At 40.8% G+C, this 20,539-nt stretch overlaps 1 protein-coding gene across 10 annotated transcripts in view; it reads left to right on the forward strand.

Moving 5' to 3' along the window:
• The window catches only part of ryr1 (ryanodine receptor 1), a 119,986-nt gene that overhangs the window by 78,246 nt on the left and 21,201 nt on the right, over nucleotides 1–20,539 (forward strand). For 5 of the 10 annotated variants that reach the window (XM_023961413.1, XM_023961414.1, XM_023961417.1 and 2 more), the window contains 16 exons: nucleotides 2,570–2,740; nucleotides 3,007–3,066; nucleotides 4,772–4,906; nucleotides 4,991–5,103; nucleotides 5,183–5,279; nucleotides 6,861–6,967; nucleotides 7,051–7,102; nucleotides 7,181–7,261; nucleotides 10,628–10,727; nucleotides 12,048–12,127; nucleotides 12,225–12,301; nucleotides 13,162–13,235; nucleotides 15,822–15,902; nucleotides 15,983–16,071; nucleotides 16,993–17,121; nucleotides 17,209–17,313. In XM_023961413.1, the coding sequence (XP_023817181.1) occupies nucleotides 2,570–2,740; nucleotides 3,007–3,066; nucleotides 4,772–4,906; nucleotides 4,991–5,103; nucleotides 5,183–5,279; nucleotides 6,861–6,967; nucleotides 7,051–7,102; nucleotides 7,181–7,261; nucleotides 10,628–10,727; nucleotides 12,048–12,127; nucleotides 12,225–12,301; nucleotides 13,162–13,235; nucleotides 15,822–15,902; nucleotides 15,983–16,071; nucleotides 16,993–17,121; nucleotides 17,209–17,313 (1,551 nt within the window). The remainder of the gene's footprint in view (nucleotides 1–2,569; nucleotides 2,741–3,006; nucleotides 3,067–4,771; nucleotides 4,907–4,990; nucleotides 5,104–5,182; nucleotides 5,280–6,860; nucleotides 6,968–7,050; nucleotides 7,103–7,180; nucleotides 7,262–10,627; nucleotides 10,728–12,047; nucleotides 12,128–12,224; nucleotides 12,302–13,161; nucleotides 13,236–15,821; nucleotides 15,903–15,982; nucleotides 16,072–16,992; nucleotides 17,122–17,208; nucleotides 17,314–20,539) is intronic. The other 5 variants (XM_023961415.1, XM_023961418.1, XM_023961419.1 and 2 more) reach the window with 1 other exon arrangement.

Below are 20,539 nucleotides of genomic sequence, written 5' to 3' on the forward strand. Positions count from 1 at the left end.
CTGTCTTTGTTTGATCAGTGAATGTCTTAGCTGTAGACCGCTCCTGTTGGACACACTATGGCGGAGCTGCCGTCCCTTCCTGTTGTTAGAATCTCCCAGTCTTCCTTCGATTTTTTTTTTTTTTTCCAGCTTTGGTGGTTGATTCCAGCGTTGGCGAGACTCTTCTCAGTTTTATTTGTAGTGTTGTGTTTGTCAAAGGTTGTTCTTTTGTTTTTTTTACTCCTTCCATTACATTTTTGTGATCTATCATCCCCTGCATCTGTGAGGGGGAGGATCATATACTGTTCATACTAACTGGACTCATTTCTCCAAGTCATGTTCATTACATTCAATCTAATTCCATCTAATCACAGATGTGGTTGCCGTGCGTTAAATTACTTTTTGTTTTGATCGTCTCAGTTAAAAATTCCCAACGAGCCTTCTTCCCCTGCATTCACTCTCAAACTGAGAACAATTGCTGTGTTTTGAGGTCCAGAATGGGGTAAAACACGGTTTCCGCTTGTGCACATGTGAAAGCTGGGCGTCCAAACACTTTCGTGGGAAACACAGAGACTGTAAATGAGATCGTTGCGCAGAACTGTCCCCTTTAAATACACCCCATGTGTGAAGAAGTGTAGTCATGTGACTGGGAGGAGAAATTACATTTGGCCTAAGTAACGTAGACCCGTATTGATGGTATTTGGGTTGACCAAGTCTGTGGAGGGGCTGCATCAAGTGTGTGTTCCCTTAAGGCTGGTACTGCCGCCTCAGGGGAGGTTATGAAAATGGTACGTACCATTGTCGTGCATGTGGTAGGTGTAGGGCTGGTATCATCAATAGTTTCCAGAATCGATTCGATTCGACTCTTTTGATCCACTCGATTTGATTAAATTCAATTCCATTTTGAATTTACACAGTTTACCCATTTAAACATTTGTATAGAAATACACTAATAATCTTCAGATGTCGTGAAGATATTCATAGTCTTCTGATACATACCGTAAATTCTATTAGTGGAATTAGTGTTACATGGTTTCTCAAACAGAGAAGCTCTGACAAAAATGTGCATTTCATTCTGTTCTTCCTCTCCTGGAGGGCATTTCAGTTTGACCACTAGGTGGAGCTCGTGCTATAGCGTTTCACTTTATTCCAGAACATTTGAGCAGGGGTCCGTAACCCCTGTGCCACGGCCACAGACAGAAAAGAGATGCATTCACTTACTTTGATTATTTCCGTTTAGTTTATTTTCTGCTACTGGAAGAAGTTTTATTTTGAAAAAACTACCAGATTCTGTTCCCAACATCCGTCTGTCTCGTGATTTTAAGTTGCTGTCTCATTTTATTTTGCTTTATTTCTCCATCATACCTTCAAAGTCGGCCGCAGCTAAAGCTGAAGTCTGGTCGGTTGTTTTCATCCAGTTTGACGTCTTCATCTTCATCACAAAGTTTACGTTTAAACCAGCCGCAAAAATTTTACTAAGAAAGAAGATTCAATCAAATATAATTGCCAACGTGGTGAAGATCTACCAATGTTTTTTTTTTTTTTACATTTTTCTCAAACTTAATCTTTTATAGTAGCAAATTTAAAAAAATCGTTTTTTTCCCTTTAAACCGATCTGCGGCCTGAAACAGGTTGGGAACCACTGATTTAGAACTCAAATGGTTTCTTAAAAAAAGATTTCCTTAAAAGAGATTGGAAAAAACATGCCTGTGAGTTTAAAAAGCTGTTCATTTTGTCAGCAATGTTTGTTTAGATCGACCAAGCATTAGCATTAGCCGTCCTATGGGAAATTCCATTATACCTTAGCATCAAGCTAGCGGACTTTGGCTTTATCGATCTCTTCTTTAATGGATTGATTATTGATTTTTCTAAGCTTCGATCGATTTTACCAACCCGGCCCTAGGAAAGGGTATAATGAAGTATTTTTAAGGCTAACGGAAGTTGAACGCACGGTTGATGCTATTGCACTCTTATGCCACCCTCCTTACTGCACATACGGGGTGTTCATGTGATATGTCTGTAGGACGCCCGTAGGGTTTCCATACAACCTACACTCTGATTGTCTAATTTCTTCATTTCTTAGCTCAGTCCCAGGATTATCCCCCCCCCTCACTTTGCAAACGCTTCCCGCCTTCAGAGCTCTGTATTTTCTACGCATGTGTTTGGTGTTCCCCTTGTGGCCTTGCTTTCGGAAATGTGGGGTTTGAAGCTGGTCAGGTGTAGAAGGACTGACAGCCTGAGGGCAGAAATGGTGAGAAGAGCTCCAGGGCGATGGATCTGACCCCATAAACTGTGCTGAGGGAGAACACTCTATCCAGCCAGTGCACTACTAACAGTGAGGCTGCATTTTGTTTAACCTGTGAGCTGATGCCGCAGTGAAACACACCAAGCATAGAAAGTTCCTGTTTGCAGGGAAATAGCGACTCATTCTCCTTTGATAACCAGTAGTTCTTGGACTTGTTGCTTCACTTTCTCAGCATGTTGACAAAACCATTTCCACGGACGGTTTATGGTGAATTCCCGAATGACCTTCAAGCTTTTCATATTCTCATTAACCAGAAACGGGTTTGTTGTTTTTGACTGTCGTCAGTCCGGAGGCTCGGAGCAGGAACGCTCCAAGAAGAAGAAGAGGGGGGATCGCTACTCCGTGCAGACCTCTCTGATTGTGGCAGCCCTGAAGAAGATGCTTCCCATCGGCCTCAATATGTGCTCTCCTGCAGACCAGGAGCTCATCAATGTTGCCAAGATCAGATACTCACTGGTACCTTGGTCCATCTGAAGCCAGCATTCAGAGAATAGAACAACTGGACTCATAGACAGATGTTTAAGATTCTTAAAATTAAGTTGACATCTGTAAGAGTAGAGACCTGCTTTGCACCAGAATTTTTAATATCAAGTTTTCTTTAAGAATTTGCCTTAGTGCATATTTGCTTTTAAATTAGTAATTGGTTTATTGGTATAAATGTAGATCATCTGCATTTAAAAAAGCAATACCTTTAACTATCTGTCCTTAAATGTCCTCTGTAGAAAGACACGGATGAAGAGGTGAGGGAGTTCCTGCACAACAATCTGCATCTTCAGGGGAAGGTGAGAAGATTTTCTGTTATCCAGAGTCACATCAGGATCAGCTTAAAGTGAATGAAAAAACAGATTCTAAATTTAAAGAAATACTTAATTTAAGAAAACTATAAACCTGAAACTGTTACCAACTGAAAAATCATGTTTGTTTTTTTAATATTTACTTTATTTTTTCCTTTCTCGCCCTCTTTGCTTTTTGGTCTCAATGGACAGTAATAATCCGGATTTTTCGTTTTCAGAGGGGGGGGGGGGGGTGGGGGTGGGGGTGGGGGTTGAGCCAATTGACTACCGGGACATGATTGACATGTAGTTAATTTTGGGATTTTCCTATTGAATACTATGCATTCACGATCTTTTTGATTTTATGTCCCACTTTTTCAATTACTGATACGAAGCCCATCGAGACGACTGTTGTTGTGAATTTGGGCTATACAAAGAAAATTGAATTGAATTGAATTGAATTGAATTGACATCAGGTCACAGAGGTCATGATCACATCATCACATCCAGAACAGTGTCTGTTTGGGTCATCCCTCCTCTGATGTACCAAACTTTGAGAGATTACAACTTTATCCCACATACATGGTATTTCTATAGTATGTTTTAAGTGAAGTTTTCAGTTATTCTTCAAATTGACAATATATATTTGTTGTCATTTACTTTTTTTCCTTCAAATTTTAAAAATTTCTTTCAATTTTTAAAACAGTTTTCACATTTTTATTGTTTTATTCAAGTTTGTTTTATTCCTCGTTTTTAACTCAGAATCAGAATATTGTTTAGCCTTTGTTGGTGAATGTTGCCTTCACTTACTAGGATTTTGTTTGCGGTGAGTGGTGCATTCAAGTAAGAGGACAGAATTAAATACGAAGTACAAAACACGTGGCCACAAAGCATGAACACAGTATGAGCTGACACAGAGACTCCCTGAAAAGCCTGTGCAGGCAGCGGTGATGCTCCACAGGATCCAACGGTGAATGGGCGGAGTCACAGCCCGCCTGCACAGAAACCCAAAATGAGAACAAAAAACAACATTCAAACTAGCAAAACAGGACACTGAGAACATAACTTTAAGTAATCATCAGGGTGATGGCGAAGGGCAAAAAGCTTCTTGTAGCGGGAGGTTTTTCTGTTGGAAAAATACCAGACTTATGAAAATTGTATTTTTTGGTGTTTTAAACATGTTCTTGAGGTCTTATTTTTTATTATAGAGGACATAAAAAAACAAAATTTAGTTTAAAATTGCATTTCTAAGTATTTCTCCATTCAAACCCTTGTGCATCAGGAGCAGATGAAAAAATGTGGTTTAAAAAACCTTGTATCTGTGATGTGAAAATACAGAAGCTCCCTGCTTCATCTGGCTCAACCTTGCGTAGCTGGATGGCTCCATAGTCGCCCTGCAGTTTTGTTGTACCAGTAAATGGAGGTGTGAGGGGCTGTAAGCTAGCAGGAGCGCGTGTAAACAGAAAACCTTCAGCAACAGAGAGAGGAAGGGCGTTAGGGGTTGCTGCCCAGCAGTGGTCCTGAATTTCTAATGAACTCCTCCTGAGCTATGTCCTAGAAAACGACACGTTTTTGATTTTGGCCAAAAACAGCAGCATCATAATGAAAAGACCACTGGGAACATTTAAAATAAGTCAAAAAGTGATCGGAGTGGGACTTTGTAACAAGCTGCAGCATGAGGTAAAAGCTCATCCTCCGCGTTTCTTGTCTTCAGGTTGAGGACCCGGCTATGCGCTGGCAGATGTCTCTGTACAAGGAGCGGTCTGGAAACACCGAAGACGCCGAGGACCCTGAGAAAGTGGTGAAGAGGGTGCAGGAGGTGTCGGCCGTCCTGTATCACATTGAGGTGGTGAGTACAGAAGGAGGAGGGGGCGACGTGCACCAAAGCCGAAGGAAATCAGCAAGAAAGCAAAGTGAGTCTGCTCTCCTTCAGACGGAGCACCCCTACAAGTCCAAGAAAATGGTTTGGCACAAGCTGCTGTCCAAACAGCGCCGCAGGGCAGTGGTGGCGTGCTTCAGGATGACGCCTCTCTACAACATCCCCACGTAATGAACCCTTCTTTACGACTTACAAGGACCCAAAGGGGAAAATCTGTTTTGAGGACCCAGGTCTGTTGTCTTGCAGGCATCGAGCCATCAACATGTTCTTGGATGCCTACAAACGCAACTGGTTAGAAAACGAAGGTTACTCCTTTGAGGACAGGATGATTGACGACCTGTCAGTAAGTACATAAACAGAGGGGCGTGCACTTTGTCATCGCCGCCGTACACTGCTCCACTGTGCTGCACAGATCCGTTGATGCAAAAGGAAAGTGTCGTCATCAGATTTTAGGGAAAATGAGGATTAAATTATGCGTATCCATTGCATTCAAAGACAGATTACTGGACATATTTATTTTAGTATTTCTTATGATGGTGAAGACGATCAAGTGTCTGCAGCTTAAACTGAAACTTATGAGGGCAAAATCAAAGATAGGAAAAATGCGCGATGAGACGCAACGCATGCCAAAACATTTGTTTACCCCAGTGTTTTTCAACCTTTTTTGACCCACGGCACAGTTTAACCTTGACAAAAATCCCGCGGCACACCAGCATCCAAAAAAAAAAATAAATAAGCAGAAATTCATGGTCTCTATTGATCGACAGCCCCCCCCCCCCCCCCCCCCCCCCCCGCAATCTCACTTGCATTTTGTGATAATTGTGGCCAAAAAAGCAGGAAGTTGCGGCTGTTTTTTCTAAGAGATGAAATAAAAGTTAAATTAGAAAATTTAGAAACTGTTTGTTTGTCCGTAGAGGTTTCTAGACATTTCACGCGCACTCATTGTGCGCTGGGACACTGGCCCTTTAAGCCAATGCATCATGGGAGATGTAGTGTGAAAACTGCCGAAAAAGGGCAGAAAGACTCGCGTCTGTGAGCTTCATTGTTTTGTTCACGGTCTGACACGGTCTGACACCGGACACTGTGGAAAGCTACACCGCTAAAGACGAGCTTTAGCTGGTATTTTTGTTGGAACTGAGAGAGTTTATGAGCAGAATTAAGAACAAGGAAGTGAAGACTTTAACCACTTCTGATTGGTCAGACTGCTGACATGTGATTAAGCCTTCAACAATGATTGGCGGAGACAGTTAAAGGGGCGGGACTTTCCCGCAAACCGCTATAGCTGCAGGTAAATACCGTCATTCTTATCAAAATGTCTTTAATAGAATCAAATAAACACAAATAAAAAGTAATTTTAAGATCTTTTATATTCCTCACTACTCAGTGTTTTATCAGGGCCTGTTTGGATGAACAAAGAGCTGATTTCCTGGAGATGGAAAATGTTTTTAGATCAGTGAATGATTAATGAGGGTAATTTCCCACGGCACACTTGACCATCTCCCACGGCACACTGGTTGAAAAACACTGGTTTACCCAAACGCAAAAATATTTTTTGAAAGCAAAAAAATACTGGTACTGTCCCACGCGCCTCCCCTGAACGCACTTTCCTGGTTGAAAAGTATTATGATGAGGAATAAAAAAACGCCCCAGAAGCTATTTTTGACTCCAAATTTGGAGCCAAAATTGCCCACTGGAGATACGTTTTGGACTAAAAATCCAACTAGTTTGATCAAATTGAACTTTAATGTTAAATTTGAATTAAAGATGATCTGGACTTTCAGTCTCCTGTTAACAACAAATCTGGAGTTTAAGTACAAATCCACTTTTACAAAATTAAACTGTTCATTCTGGATGGTTTCAGTCACTGTTTTCACTGGAAAAACTCTCGATTTTTAACATGAGTTGTGTAATCTATCATGTTTAGAAAGCCTTGGAGGAAGAGGAGGAAGAGGAAGAGGAGACGGAGAGGAAACCGGACCCCCTTCACCAGCTGATTCTTCATTTTAGTCGCACCGCCCTGACGGAAAAGACGTGAGGCGTGTTGAGAGGTTCAGTCACCTTTCCAGATGGTTTTTGCCCTGCTGTCCTCACACGTTCATGTCGTCCCGCTTCAGTAAACTGGACGTGGATCATCTTTACATGTCCTATGCTGACATTATGGCAAAGGTGCGCCTCCACGCGTGAGAAACCAGACGGCGCTCAAACGTGGGGCCGATGTCTCACCTGCTGCTCTTCTTCCACCAGAGCTGCCATATTGGTGAGGAGGACGAAGGGGGAGAGCAGGAGGGGGAGGAGCCAGCCTTTGAGGTGCGACAGACAGAGATGGTATGGGGGGACCAGGGGAGGGGACACAGGGGAGCCGGCGAGGACGCAGCTCGCCGCCCCACCGAGTGACCACAACGTGACATCACACCCGGCACACCCCCCCCACCCCACTCTTTCCACAGCATATCTCTCTTTTCCCGCCTTCCTGTCTCTCCTGCTGCGGTGGACTGACCTGAGCATGCCTTCACTGGGCTCCCCCCCTGAGGGGGACTCAGTGTGTTCCTCATGCATGACGTGGGTGCAGAGAGATGGTGCAGACAAAGGCCAGAAAATCAGTTTTAAGCTCCACAATCAGAACGGCTTCCAGACCTGGTTTGACTCCGAATCCTGGTGGACTTTTGTTCTCCTGAAAGCGTTGGAGGCTGTGATGTTTGTAGCTTTTGGCTGCGTTTGCACCGAATGCGATTTGCGTTGCCAAGGGGGTCCAGTTTCAATGTTAAGTCAACGTACAGACCATTGACTGCATATAAGAGTTGGACTGAGTGACCCCCCCCAGCAGCATTGCAAACAGGAAGTACCCGCTGGCTCCAAGAAGCCTAAATCCCATAGAGAAATACACAGCTGTTGCTCAGTCTGTTGGTCATTGCTTTGATACATTTTTCCTTGATAATCCTCTAATTTTCATATTTTTTGACGGTTGTTCAAGTTATAAACTGGCCAATCAGTTGACCTAATAAAAGTAGGAGGAGCCTGCTGGTCCCCCCACATCCATCGCCCAAACTCTTTGATTGACAGATTATGTGTGGCCTGCTTTCAAGTGGTTGGGGTGTGGACGTCCAACAAGCTCACTCCTTTATTGGTGAGTGGTTGCTATAGAGACGTTGACTCAGACTGTCTGGCTCAAACATGGCGGCGTCCGTTCGGCAAAAAATGGTAACTCAAAGGCAGAAGTAAACCATTTTCTACACTCCGTAAAGTTCCTGTCAAAGGTCCTGTAGCCTGATTTGATGGTCGTGATGCTTCCAGAGTTCAAGTATCTGAACTCTGGTGAAGAATTTGCATCCTGTCAAACAGTCAGGATTTCAGATTTGGCCGTGTTGTTGATGATCACCAGGTGGAGTCTAAAACAAACATGGAGGAGAATCTGATCGATCTCCTTCTGAACTTTGACATAAAAATGTCCTGCAATTTTATTCTTATATTAAATAGTTTCCCCTCCTCGGACTAAAGTGGGACAGCAAGTCGTCAAACTGGGTCACAGAGGGACGGAGGTACGGCTGAAAGCGGCTTTTATGGTGAAGCTCACCGCACTGAGAGAATCTCTGAAGGATCTCGTGAACCCAGACAGGAAGACGTGATTACCAAAGCCTTTGTAGAGCTCTTCAAAATAAAATAAGCCGGATCATCATCATCATCATCATCTGTGTCTTCCATTCATTGACTGTATACGCGACGCACAGTCAATGCTTCAATGCAGCGATGAGGCTAGCATCTTCTGACTGTAGCTCCTCCCACATGCAGCAGGAGCGTCAGGTTTTCGGACAGGCGTCCAGCAGCAAATTTGCCGCCTGAATCGCGTTGGGTGTGAACGCAGCACTAGAGACCCACTGCTTCTCCTGGAGGGTAGCATTACACCGCTCTGCACTGTGAAATCTCTGTAAGAATGAGTGGTTTTCTGATCTGCACATCCTGTGATGAGAAATGTGATGCTGCCTTTCACGACCTCATGGTTGGCTGCCTCTGCAAACATCCGTCCACGCCAAACGGGCTATCGTCCATTCGTGGTGCACGTACGCGTCCAGTCCCCCCACCCCAGCCTGGCATCACCTGCATCAACTAACCCATCTTCATTGAATTGGACTCTGCTAACAAGCCTCCCTCTCTGTGCTCACCCAAAACCTCAGTCCAAGCCCACACACCCCCAAGCTCTTCATCCACACACTCATCATCCTCTTCCTCTCACAGCCAACACATATGACCAGCAGCAGTGGCTCACCTTCACACAACACTTTGATTTTCCCACGTCAGGCTTACGAGGGAGGGGGGGGCGGAGGGAGGGGTAAATGTCTGTCTGTGTGCTTTGGGAGGGGCTTTGTGCATGAGGTGCTGGGGGCGGGGCTAACCTCTTTTGTCAACAGGATGTTTGATAATGATGGAGATGAAGGACTGCATTTTGACCCCAAACTGCTTTTTTGTCAACATTAGAGTAGATTACAGTAGAATCGGCTAGAGTAGAGCAAATTATACAAGAGTAGAGTACATGAGAGTTAAATATATTAATTAAAGGAATTTAGAGTAGAGTAAGGCACATTAGAGTACAGTAGACCATATTAAGTAAAGTCAGGTAGAGCACATTAGAGTAGATTAGAGTTTATTAGAGTTTATTAGAGTAGTGTGTAGCGTATTATAGTTGGGTAGTGTAGAGTAAAGCACATTAGAGTAAAGTCAAGTAAAGCACATTATAGTAGATTAGAGCTAATTAGAGTTTATTAGAGTAGTGTGTAGCGTATTATAGTTGGGTAGTGTAGAGTAAAGCACATTAGAGTAAAGTCAAGTAAAGCACATTATAGTAGATTAGAGCTAATTAGAGTAGAGGCTAATAAAGTGAAGCACAATATAGTAGATAAGTGCACATCGAAGTAGATTAAAGCTAATTAGAGTAGTGTGGAGTGTATTATAGTTGAGTAGAGTAGAAAGCTAATTAGAGTAGAACATATTAAAGTAAAGCACTCTATAGTAGATTAGAGTTCATTAGAGTAGAGTAGAGTTTATTGAAGTATAGTCAAGTAGAGCACATTATAGTAGATCAGAGCACATTAGAGTAGATTAGAGCTAATTAGAGTAGAGCATATTAAAGTAGAGCACATTATAGTAGAATAAAGTACATTAGAGTAGAGCATATTAAAGTAGAGCACATTATAGTAGAATAAAGTACATTAGAGTAGAGCATATCAAAGTAGAGTAAAGTCAAGTGGAAAGTATGTGGGTTTGTTGGAGAGTGCATGATGTGTTGATGAGAATCCAGCTGCTGCTTCCTGTAAGAAGCTGTGAGGTGACAGATCTGCTGCCTCTGAGTGATGTGAAGAGCTGGAATAACTGCCTCCATCACTAACACACATTGTGTGCAAGAGAACGTGTGTGTGAGGAAGAACACAGCAAGTCAGAGACTTGAGGGAAAAAAACATGGCTGCCACAAGGAGACTCGGCTCTCTAAACAGCATCAGCGCGTCCTAAATTTGAAGTCTGCAGTGAAAACAGACAGAAAATGAGAGTTTTTACAAATTCAGGCTCTGACAATCCGGTCTTAGTTTACTGGAGGTAATGGATGGTAGTTGGGAGGATGTGTGTGAGTGTGTGTCTGTGTGGGGGGCAGTGCAGCGTCTGTGGGCGGGGTTACAGCCGTGTCCTCCTCGCTCTTCTCCACAGGAAAAGGAGATGGAGAAACAGAGGCTTCTGTACCAGCAGTCCCGTCTGCACAACCGCGGGGCTGCAGAGATGGTGCTGCAGATGATCAGCGCCTGCAAAGGTGCCGGCTGCACAAACACACACACGCATGAATGCACAAACACACACACGCATACCTGCACGCACCCTCACACGGTAGAGTGTGGATTTTATTTTTAATGTGGATCGTTACTAAGGTGGTGATCCGATTCACGAATCAAAATAATCAATTCACAGACTAAACCACAGTTCGTGCTGGTATTCTGTTATAATAGTTGCAATAAGACTGGATGGATGAAAATTACATACAAATAAACAAAACCTTTATTTAGAACCGGAGATCGGAATCAACAACACAGATAAAAACTCACATTTTTGAAAGGAAAGAATAGTTTTTATCGCTTTAAACAGTGTTCATTCAAAACATTTTCTGGTCAACTTCAGCATTAAACAAAACATAAACACCTTTGTTGTTTTGGATAATTTAACAGCAAGTCCTGAAAATATTCTCCACAGTCTTTTCATCCTCAAAGTTTAGCTGACTGCAGTTCCAGTAGATCGATGACAAGAAGACAGTAAATGATTTTAATAACCATTTCTTACCTACTTTCTGACAGGAAACAAATTTTACTACTGACTTTTTTTCAAATTTAGTGGAAAACATAAAAAGCTCCCAAATTTTAGGTGAACATTTAAGGGACGTGTCCTGATACGTCATGCAGGAGCTGCATATACGCGTTTTTTTTGGGCTCCTCTTAGGTTCCTTATGAGCAAAGCTAGAGTGAATCAGCAGAAATGTCTACATTTTAGATTTTAGCATTGAAAGCTGCTCTGCTTCTTTCATTTATCTATTTCTTTGAGTTTTTACAAGTCTGAAAAGAACAAACAGTCTTGGGGACAGTTTCCTTCCCAAAGTTCTCACAGTATTTAACTTTAGCACTACGTTCCACCTGATTCTGGTACATTTTATCTTTTAACATTTTATTTATTTGTCTGTCTTCATTATTAAGGGAACATTATTCTGGATCTTCATGACAATGACTTAAACGGTGGAAAGTTTTTTACTGAACCATGCTTTCAGAGTCTCAACAAAAAAAAGAATAGAATACAATGAAAAGCCTTTATTTACATTCCTTACAGTATACTGGAATTCAACCCTGAAGAACCCCAAAACTATTTTCTTCTGGACATTTAAAGTTTGTTTGACAATTTCTTTGTTCGTTCTGGGTGGCAGCAATTAACAAAAAAATAAAAAGAGAAAATCCTAATTACAAGCTCAGTGAACGTTTCTCTGCAGCTGCGATGAAGCAGGAGCCTCTTTATAAAAGGGGGGCATTTGAGGAACGTAATCTAGTACTGGTTAGTAGACCCCCCCCCTCCCTCATGTGTTTGCTGGCTGCAGGTGAACCTGGAGTCATGGTCTCCTCCACTCTCAAGCTGGGAATCTCCATCCTCAACGGAGGCAACAGTGATGTGCAGCAGGTGATCCGGAATAGTCTGGAATATCTGCAGTGAATCAGTCATTTCTGGGGATTTTGTCAGATGAATAAGAAAAGCTGTCTGTTCTGTGTGCACGCAGAAAATGCTGGAATATTTGAAGGATAAGAAGGATGTGGGCTTCTTCCTGAGCGTTCAGGCTCTGATGCAGACCTGCAGGTTTGAGAATCTTCACTCCTCCTCATAGAAATCTGTTAAATCAGTAGTCCCCAAGCCCCAGGCCGTGGACCGGTACCGGTCCATGGGACAGTTGGTACCGGGCAGCAAAGAAAAAACCCCAGCTGTGTATAGAATCTGATTGTAAAGTTTTATTTTGAAAAACGACCGAAAAACGACTTTAGCTGTTTTTCTTCTCCGACAGATAAACTGAAACCCCCAAGCTAGCAAACGTAAGCAAAAGAAATGTATTTGGAAAATTTCTTTTAGCAGAGTAAATCCAGTGACGAAACAGAGGGAGAGCCTTCTACTTCAAAATAAAAGCTGCATTTAACAGACATAAAACAGGAATCTTTACTCCAAATATGGATTTCTTCTGACAGTTGTTCATCATAATGATGATAATCCTTCAGCAATCGACCGTCTAATAATACAAAACAATACAAGGATGCTGCTAACAAAGTTGATCCAATGGTGGATTCATGTTTATTATTAATTTTAGAAAATAATTGTTTATTATTTTTATTTTTTTATTTTATTTTCAAATGAGGTGGAAGTTGGTGTCTGATTTTTTTAATCTTCTACTTTAGCAATTATGAGTTGAGGGAAAATAGATTCCTATTTCAATGGTTCCTACATGAGATTTAGTGAATAAATAAGATTTAAAGCAGCTGCAGATATTTTACCGAGGATGAAGATAAACTTCATCCCCAACAGTTAAAAGAAACCGGAGGATAAACAGAAATATCTTGGCCCCATTATCCCGGTCCGTGGCCTGGAAACGGTTGGGGACGATTGCTTTAAGTGGGTCAGAATGAGTCTGTTTTGAGGGTTTTCCTGCTAACCCGTCTGGATGTTTGCAGCGTTTTGGACCTGAACGCCTTTGAGAGGCAGAACAAGGCCGAAGGACTGGGAATGGTTTCAGAAGAGGGCTCCAGTGAGTCGGGTGGAGATGTGGTGCTCCATCACACACACACACACACACACATGTGGCCTGGTGGATGTGCTGCTCTGTGGTTCTGCATTGTGAGGTCATGTGTGTGCCCGGTCTGCTGCAGACGAGTGGTCGTGACAACAGCATTTGGACTGTGTCTGACACTGACAGCCGTGGGGATTTCCACACTCACGCCGTCTCTCTGTTCTTCTCTCCTCCACCCCGACATCGTTCACATTACCCGTTTATCCTTTTTATCCCACGTCCGTCCAACCTTTGCTGCTCTCGCGGCTCTCAGATAAGAAGCTAGAACGCGGTAAATTGTCTTGTTTTGTCTTCCTTTCTCTCCTCTCTGTCTTTTTTTTCTTTTCTGGATCCTAATACCCTAACTCGTCTTTTTCTTTGCCGTGGAACTTAATGTGCATTTCATTTCACACTCAAGAACTCAATGAAAACAAACTCCTCTATCGGCTTCTGACTGCAAAGGAAAGAAGCGATGGCGGGGTTCGATTTTCATCCTTGAGTGTTTTATCACTGATCTGCTGTAACTCCACCCGCCATGAGGAAGATAAAATAACTCCGCCTTCACCTTTTGAAAGCGCAGGCTGACCCTGAAATAAACTGCAGCAGCAGGAGTTCTGTTTTCTGTGTTGGGACATAAAAAATGTTAATCACGTCTCCCAAATAAACCCCAGATCAACACTGATGGAGCTGAAAGTCAGTAGTAGTCGTAAAAGCAGAAAATGTCCAAGAATTGATCAATATTAACAATCAGCATTGATTGCAGATGATCATTGGTGAGTTTAAGCAGCACCAACAAGGCAGAATTTTTTTAAAAAAACCATCTCTGTCTTTTAGGTAGTTATCTGTTGGTAACTAACAGGTGAACCGCTCCTGCTAATCAGTTACAATACTTTATCCTGTAACACAGTTACAGGATAAAGTAAAGAGTCTTGAATCAGGAATGCTGTTAATACTGATGGATGTGATCCTGCAGAGACACTGTCAGTAAGCTGCAATTTATCATAAAAACACGGAAAACATGTCATTTAGGATTCGTTTGGATAAGAAAAAAACTTTCTTTGTTGGTAAAAAATTATTATTTCCAGCTGGACAGATGAAGCAATACAGATTTTCCCAGAGTCCTTTGCTGCCAGCATCCGTGTGGAGTGCAGTAAATCTGTCCTGCATGACGCTGCCTCAGCTTTCCTCCACATTTGTGTCCCGTCTCGTCTTTTATGTACGTCTTTTCCATCCGCGGTTTTTCCCATCTTCATTTACGTGTTTGTCTTTTATCTGTTGTGTTTGTTTGACTGAAGCAAAGTGTCCTTTTTAACAGTAAATATTACAGTCATGGAGCTTCTAGATGGTGAGAAAAAAAACGTTTTTATGAACCAAAAGAAAAATGGAATCCAGACTGTGACTGTGTTTATGTGAACAAAGTTTAGTTTAAAGACAAGTGAAATACTTTATTAATTCCTGTCAGTGGTTTATCCATACATCATACAGGAAATAAAACCAGTAAAGGTTCCAAAACTGGGTTATTTAAGTCGGATTATCCTCATTTCCCCTTTAGTCTGTCAAAACAAATCTTCTGCATCTGAACAGCAGAAACAATGTCCATCATTTACAAACCTTCATATAAACTTTTATATATATTTTGTAGAACACTTGCTCCTCGTAAATTGAAGTTCATTTAAAAAAAATTTAACCTTTTTGATGTAGATTTTGAGAAAGAAAATGTCTTTCTAGTATTAGTTCTTAGATACAAAGAAAGTCTTTGAATATTTGGGCTTATTTGTTTGATGACATAAGAAAGACAAATCCATCCACTTTATATTTATAAAAGATTCTTTTTTTTAAATACATGGAAAAGAAAAATGATGTGAATTAAAAAAAATCCTACTTTCTCACAATATAGATTCAGAGTTCACTGTTTAATTGATGTTAAGTCTTTATTTCTACCTAAATTGGCTTCCAGCTCCAACTTTATTTAGTGGAATTAAGGATATTTACGCACTTTTCCGTGATATTCAAATTTTTTGAAAGGGTCTGTATATAAAGGAACAAAGGAATTTTGTGGAGTTTTGTGAAAAATAGGTTAAAACTGAAATTAAGGGTTTCACTTATAGATAAGTTTTGTGCCTAAAAGAAAAAAGACTTGTTGAAAAAGATGAAATTCATGAGGTGCAGCTTCTCTGCTTTATAATTCACTTCAAACCTCATTAGTACATCTCTAGTATTTGGTCTTTCCACCTCATTCTTGTGCCTTTATTTTGAAAAAAAAAAAAAAAATCCAGTTATGTCAATTCAACAAACGAAAGGAGTAAACGTTTTAAAAAAAATCTTCTTAGAACATTTGAGAATCAGATTTAAGGAGAACATGAAAAATCTTATTAATAGTTTTCAACCAAAACTGGACATGGAGCAAAAACACATTTTTATTTTTTTCCAAAGCTAAAACATGTAAATCACCCAAGTAATAAAGTTAACCGCCTGTGCTGAGCTTTGCTCTAACAAACTAACACGGCGGGGCTCCAGACGCCTTCTCCTGCTCACGCTAACGCGGCTTTTTCCCGTCCGGCGCAGACGAGAAGGTGATGGCAGACGACGAGTTCACGTGTGACCTGTTCCGCTTCCTGCAGCTCCTCTGTGAAGGGCACAACAACGGTGAGTCTGCAGGACGCTCAACCTTTGACCTCCGGCAGACACACAAAGCTCTGCTTGACCTTTTTTTTTGTTTTGCTCAGACTTCCAGAACTACCTGAGAACGCAGACGGGCAGCACCACCACCATCAACATCATCATCTGCACTGTGGACTACCTGCTTCGACTGCAGGTCTGATCCCTAGAAATTTCCCAGAAGTCTCGGCGAAAAACCAGTGTGCATCGATGCTCACTAGTTTGGTGAATATAGACCACAATGCATTGCGTCGGAATCATTTTTGCCAAAAAATGATTTTTTTTAAATAAATCATAAACGTTTTTATCTTCAGAACACAGTAGATTGATAATTGTTGAAAAACGCTCATATAAATTAGATTTTAACTTTGAAATCGATACCATTTAAAAAAAAAATATAGTGAGCATGGTGTCCGAATTGCTTTTAAAATTTAGATTAAAATTCAATATTCGGTGCCTATTTTTTCTTTTTGTGTGACTTAGAAAACTTGAAAACATTTATGCAGCTACTGCCCCCTAAAGGCAAAGATTAGAACAGTTCAGTGGTTCATAGGCGTCTGTGCTCAGCTAAAGACGGATTCGGCTGCAGATGAAACGCCATTATCTAAGACCGTGTCATAAATGCATGTTGTCACACACGGACAGGTAGCTCTTCTGAAAGTGGGTGGAGCTTTACCGACGGAGTAAAGCGTCATAACCACCACATACTTTATCTAGAAACGGTAAAGAGCCGACGTTCTTCCAACCCTGCCATATGTCACATGAGCAGGTTTGGAGTAGAAAAATGTAGATTCCCAGGAAAACTGAAAGTGTTTTTTTGAGTTAGAAACACAAAGGAAGCTAAAGACGATGAACAGAAAAAATCCACCGGCTGTTTTGGTCCAATATCTGCATGGAGGTGCTGCTTTAAATTGAGATGTGACTTTCCTCCTCACTGAAACGTGTTTTTAACTTCCAGATTGATGCTGAACTCTGCAATCTTTAGTTCAAACAGAAAACTAGTGCAGAGAAAATTTACCTTGACTCAGTTGATAAACACAATTTAAAGCCACTTTGTTCTTTTCTTTTCCCACCTCAGGAGTCCATCAGTGACTTTTACTGGTATTACTCCGGAAAAGACATCATTGATGGGCCTGGAAAGAGGAATTTCTCCAAAGCGATGACTGTGGCCAAACAAGTCTTCAACAGCCTGACGGAGTACATCCAGGTGAGAGACCCGCCCCCCCCTTGCACCTGTCCAATGCATCCCAGCCCAGCAGCAGAAATCCAAACGGGGGGCCGTGTTTGTTTCTAGGGGCCGTGCACTGGGAACCAGCAGTCTTTGGCCCACAGCAGGTTGTGGGACGCCGTTGTGGGTTTCCTACACGTCTTCGCTCACATGATGATGAAACTGGCTCAGGTGAGTAAAATGCGCCCTGGTTTCAGTCCTTTTTGTTTCTTTTTCACTGTTTATTGAAGCAACTGAAGGAAAAAAGAGAAAAAAATAGTTTTATTTCTAAATATGTCTTTGTTTTATTTGTTTCGCTTGTATTAATTTATATAGTATTGTCTTTAACTGTTAATGACAACTTTCCAGGACTAGTTTTCCTGTCCGAGTTTTTATAAATGTCCTCTAAAAGTATCGTAAGAGAAGCTTTTATTATTCTGTCCCGCAGCAGTCCTGGACTGCAAGGACCAGATCGTTTTTGCAATTCTTCCTGGACATAGTCCAATAAAAAATGATGACATCATCACAGCCGGAGAAACCATCTGAAAAAAAGAATGGGGCCAAAATCAGTTTTGGGGCTCAAAACACATATTTCAAAACTCGGTCACGAAACAAAAGCACATGTTGGGGATATCCAAAGGAATTTTTGAAAGTATTATGGGATGGCCCCAAGACCTACGGCTTGTCTGCCATTTAGTGGCAAATTCTGAAATTTGGCGATTTTTTGAGAACTTTTGGTTCAGCAATCTTCATGAAATTTTACTCTCATGCTGTGAGGTTAAGTCTACAACCACAACCGAAGTGTTGAATTCTGAATAAATAAACAAAAAACAGCCTCTCCTTAAATACCTTCTACAAATTCGAATTCCTAGGGATTTTGATCTCCTTGAGCATCATTAGGAGGCTACTTTGGAAAACACGTAGGAAATAAAGTTTGTAGATTTTGAAGAGCGTTAGCGTGGCTAGCTTGCAGAAGCGGCTCGCATAGTTTTTACCAGAATACTGGGCAAATGTATTAAATGAATGGTTGACTAAAGCTGAACACAACCATATGAAATATGACATGAACATATTAGCAATGTGGGCGTGGTTTACAAAACAACATCGTTGCCAAGGAAATCCAAAAATTTACTTTTGCCAATTCTTCTAAAAATAACACAGACCTGTCCGTCATCACCAGGTAACCAAAAAATGAAATGGTTGCTATGGAGATAAAACCACCAGAAAAGCCACTATTTTCAAAATAGTGTTGTTGTTTTTTTAATGATTTGTGTCATGTGCAGCTCCGATCAGAAAGGAGGTGGGGCTTGTAGCAGTGGGAGCGGGCCAAACAACAGTGTTTACTGCTTTAATTTTGACTAAATTTGTTGACGGTGAATACATATTAAATATCCTCAAACACATCCTAAAACTCTCACAGAACCTCAGATCAGTCCTGCTGATCACATCTTGCTGTTTTTAACAGCCTTTTCTTTACAGGAAAAAAAACTGGGTTTGTTTTGTTTTGGGGTTCGATAAACGGCAAGTCGAGCTGCAGCGCTCCTTCGATCTGTGCTGCACTTTATCTTCTCTGGTTGGATTAGGTTTAGTCAAACATTTATGATCTCTTCTTCCATGTTGATCGATGAAACAACAAAAAAGCTTCTATTTTAAAGTTCTCCTTTTAAGATGCTGCACAGATTATAGAAACATAAAATGTAATTATTTAAAAAAAAGAATTTTAGACATTAAAGGCATTTTGAAGTTAATAGCTTGATTTTGGTGTTTAACTTTCCTGACATGTTTCCTTTTTAAAAAAGAAAGCCTTTCTTTGACTAACTGAGATTTTAACTGTTAAAAACCTGTTAAATACTTTAAACTGTTATTTTTGATTGGTGTTTTGGTTTTCTTTTCTCTCAGATCTCGTTAATGTTTTTAGCCTTTTTGTGACCTCTATCATACATATTCAGATAAGTCACCTTTTTTCCCCCCATAAAGTATTTCATGTTTGTGGAAACTCCATCAAATAGAAAACAAAAGAATGAGGATCAGCGGTAAGAACAGATCTGTTGGATAACCTTTTCATTTTGGTGTGTAACCCTGCTAGATGCTCCCTGATCCAGGACAACGAAACGGCGTAAGATTCTGTGTTTTGCCTCGTTTTAGACCCTTCATGCTTTCATGAAAAGCTCAAATTCATTTTTTCATTCACACGTACCTCAGGTTTCCCCACAACTCCTTCAGAACTTCAGGTTTAAGATGAGTTCGTGCCTTTATTTATAAGGCAGACTTGAGAGATTTAACTGAATGAGGAGGTGTATAGTAAAGATACTTTTTAGTGGTATTTTAGTTTAAACCTCCACTGGGTTTTAGGTCTAAATGTGTGTCTGCATGTGCTCTGTAAAAATGTCAATTATTATTGAGTTAAGTCTGAAGCTTAGAAAAAAATGAATTGTTTTTTTTAAATATTTTCTGCTAGTAGAAAAAGAAATTTAAAAAATTAGAGTTTAGAATTGTTAAAAAGGCTTTTTAAGGTGTATTTATTGTCAGAAAAAAACAAAATCTGTGTCAGTGAAACGTCATCTCGTTAGACATTGTCTAAAAGAAAATGTAACAACTGAAATTTGACAAAGAAACCTGGTTTTGCTGCAGAGCATCACGCTGCCTCTCTGGGTTACAGTAACATAAAAACAGCAATGAGAAAATCTATGCTTTGTTTAAAATCCTGTTTTTTTACCAAAAAAAGATTTTTTTTTTAACTAATACTTTCACTTACCTTTGCAAAACTTAGTCTGTTTACTGTAAGTGTACCACAACTATACTTAGTGCAGGGGTGGGCAAACTTTTTCACTCGTTGGGCACAAAGGGTTCTCAAATTTGACAGGGCCAGACCAGGAGCAAATGTATGGAGCGTCTTGGTAACTTTACTCATAGGAGAAAGAAATAACAGGAAATCTGGACAAAAACACACTATTTTTTTAATTAAAAATAAATATATATGATTTAAAACAGAACATTTTTGAGTTTTTAGATCAAAGTTTGTGGCTTTTCTCATTTTGGTGCCAATTGTGTACCGATAGGTTGATGTCCCTCATGGAAAAAAGCAAATTTAGAGAAATGCTGCATTCTGTTGGAATGATGGAAAAAATGCCTGTCTGTGTCTGAAAAGACACCTGAACGTCAGGAAAACCACAGATCTTCCAACACCACATGAATGCAAAGTAACTTTGTGCACCTAAAAGGTCAATTTATTTGTAGTGCAGCAGAATTACAGGGAAAATAAAACAATTACAAGAAATATCAACATATTTATTCCAGTTTGGTGGGCCACATTAAATAGTTTAATGTGCTGCATCTGACCCCGAATCGTAGTTTGTCCGCCCCTGAAATAGTCCATACCAACCAAAAGGCAGTATTCTTGAAGTTTACTGTTTATATG

Source organism: Oryzias latipes, chromosome 13, assembly GCF_002234675.1.
Source record: "Oryzias latipes chromosome 13, ASM223467v1".
Classification (NCBI taxonomy): Eukaryota; Metazoa; Chordata; class Actinopteri; order Beloniformes; family Adrianichthyidae; genus Oryzias; species Oryzias latipes.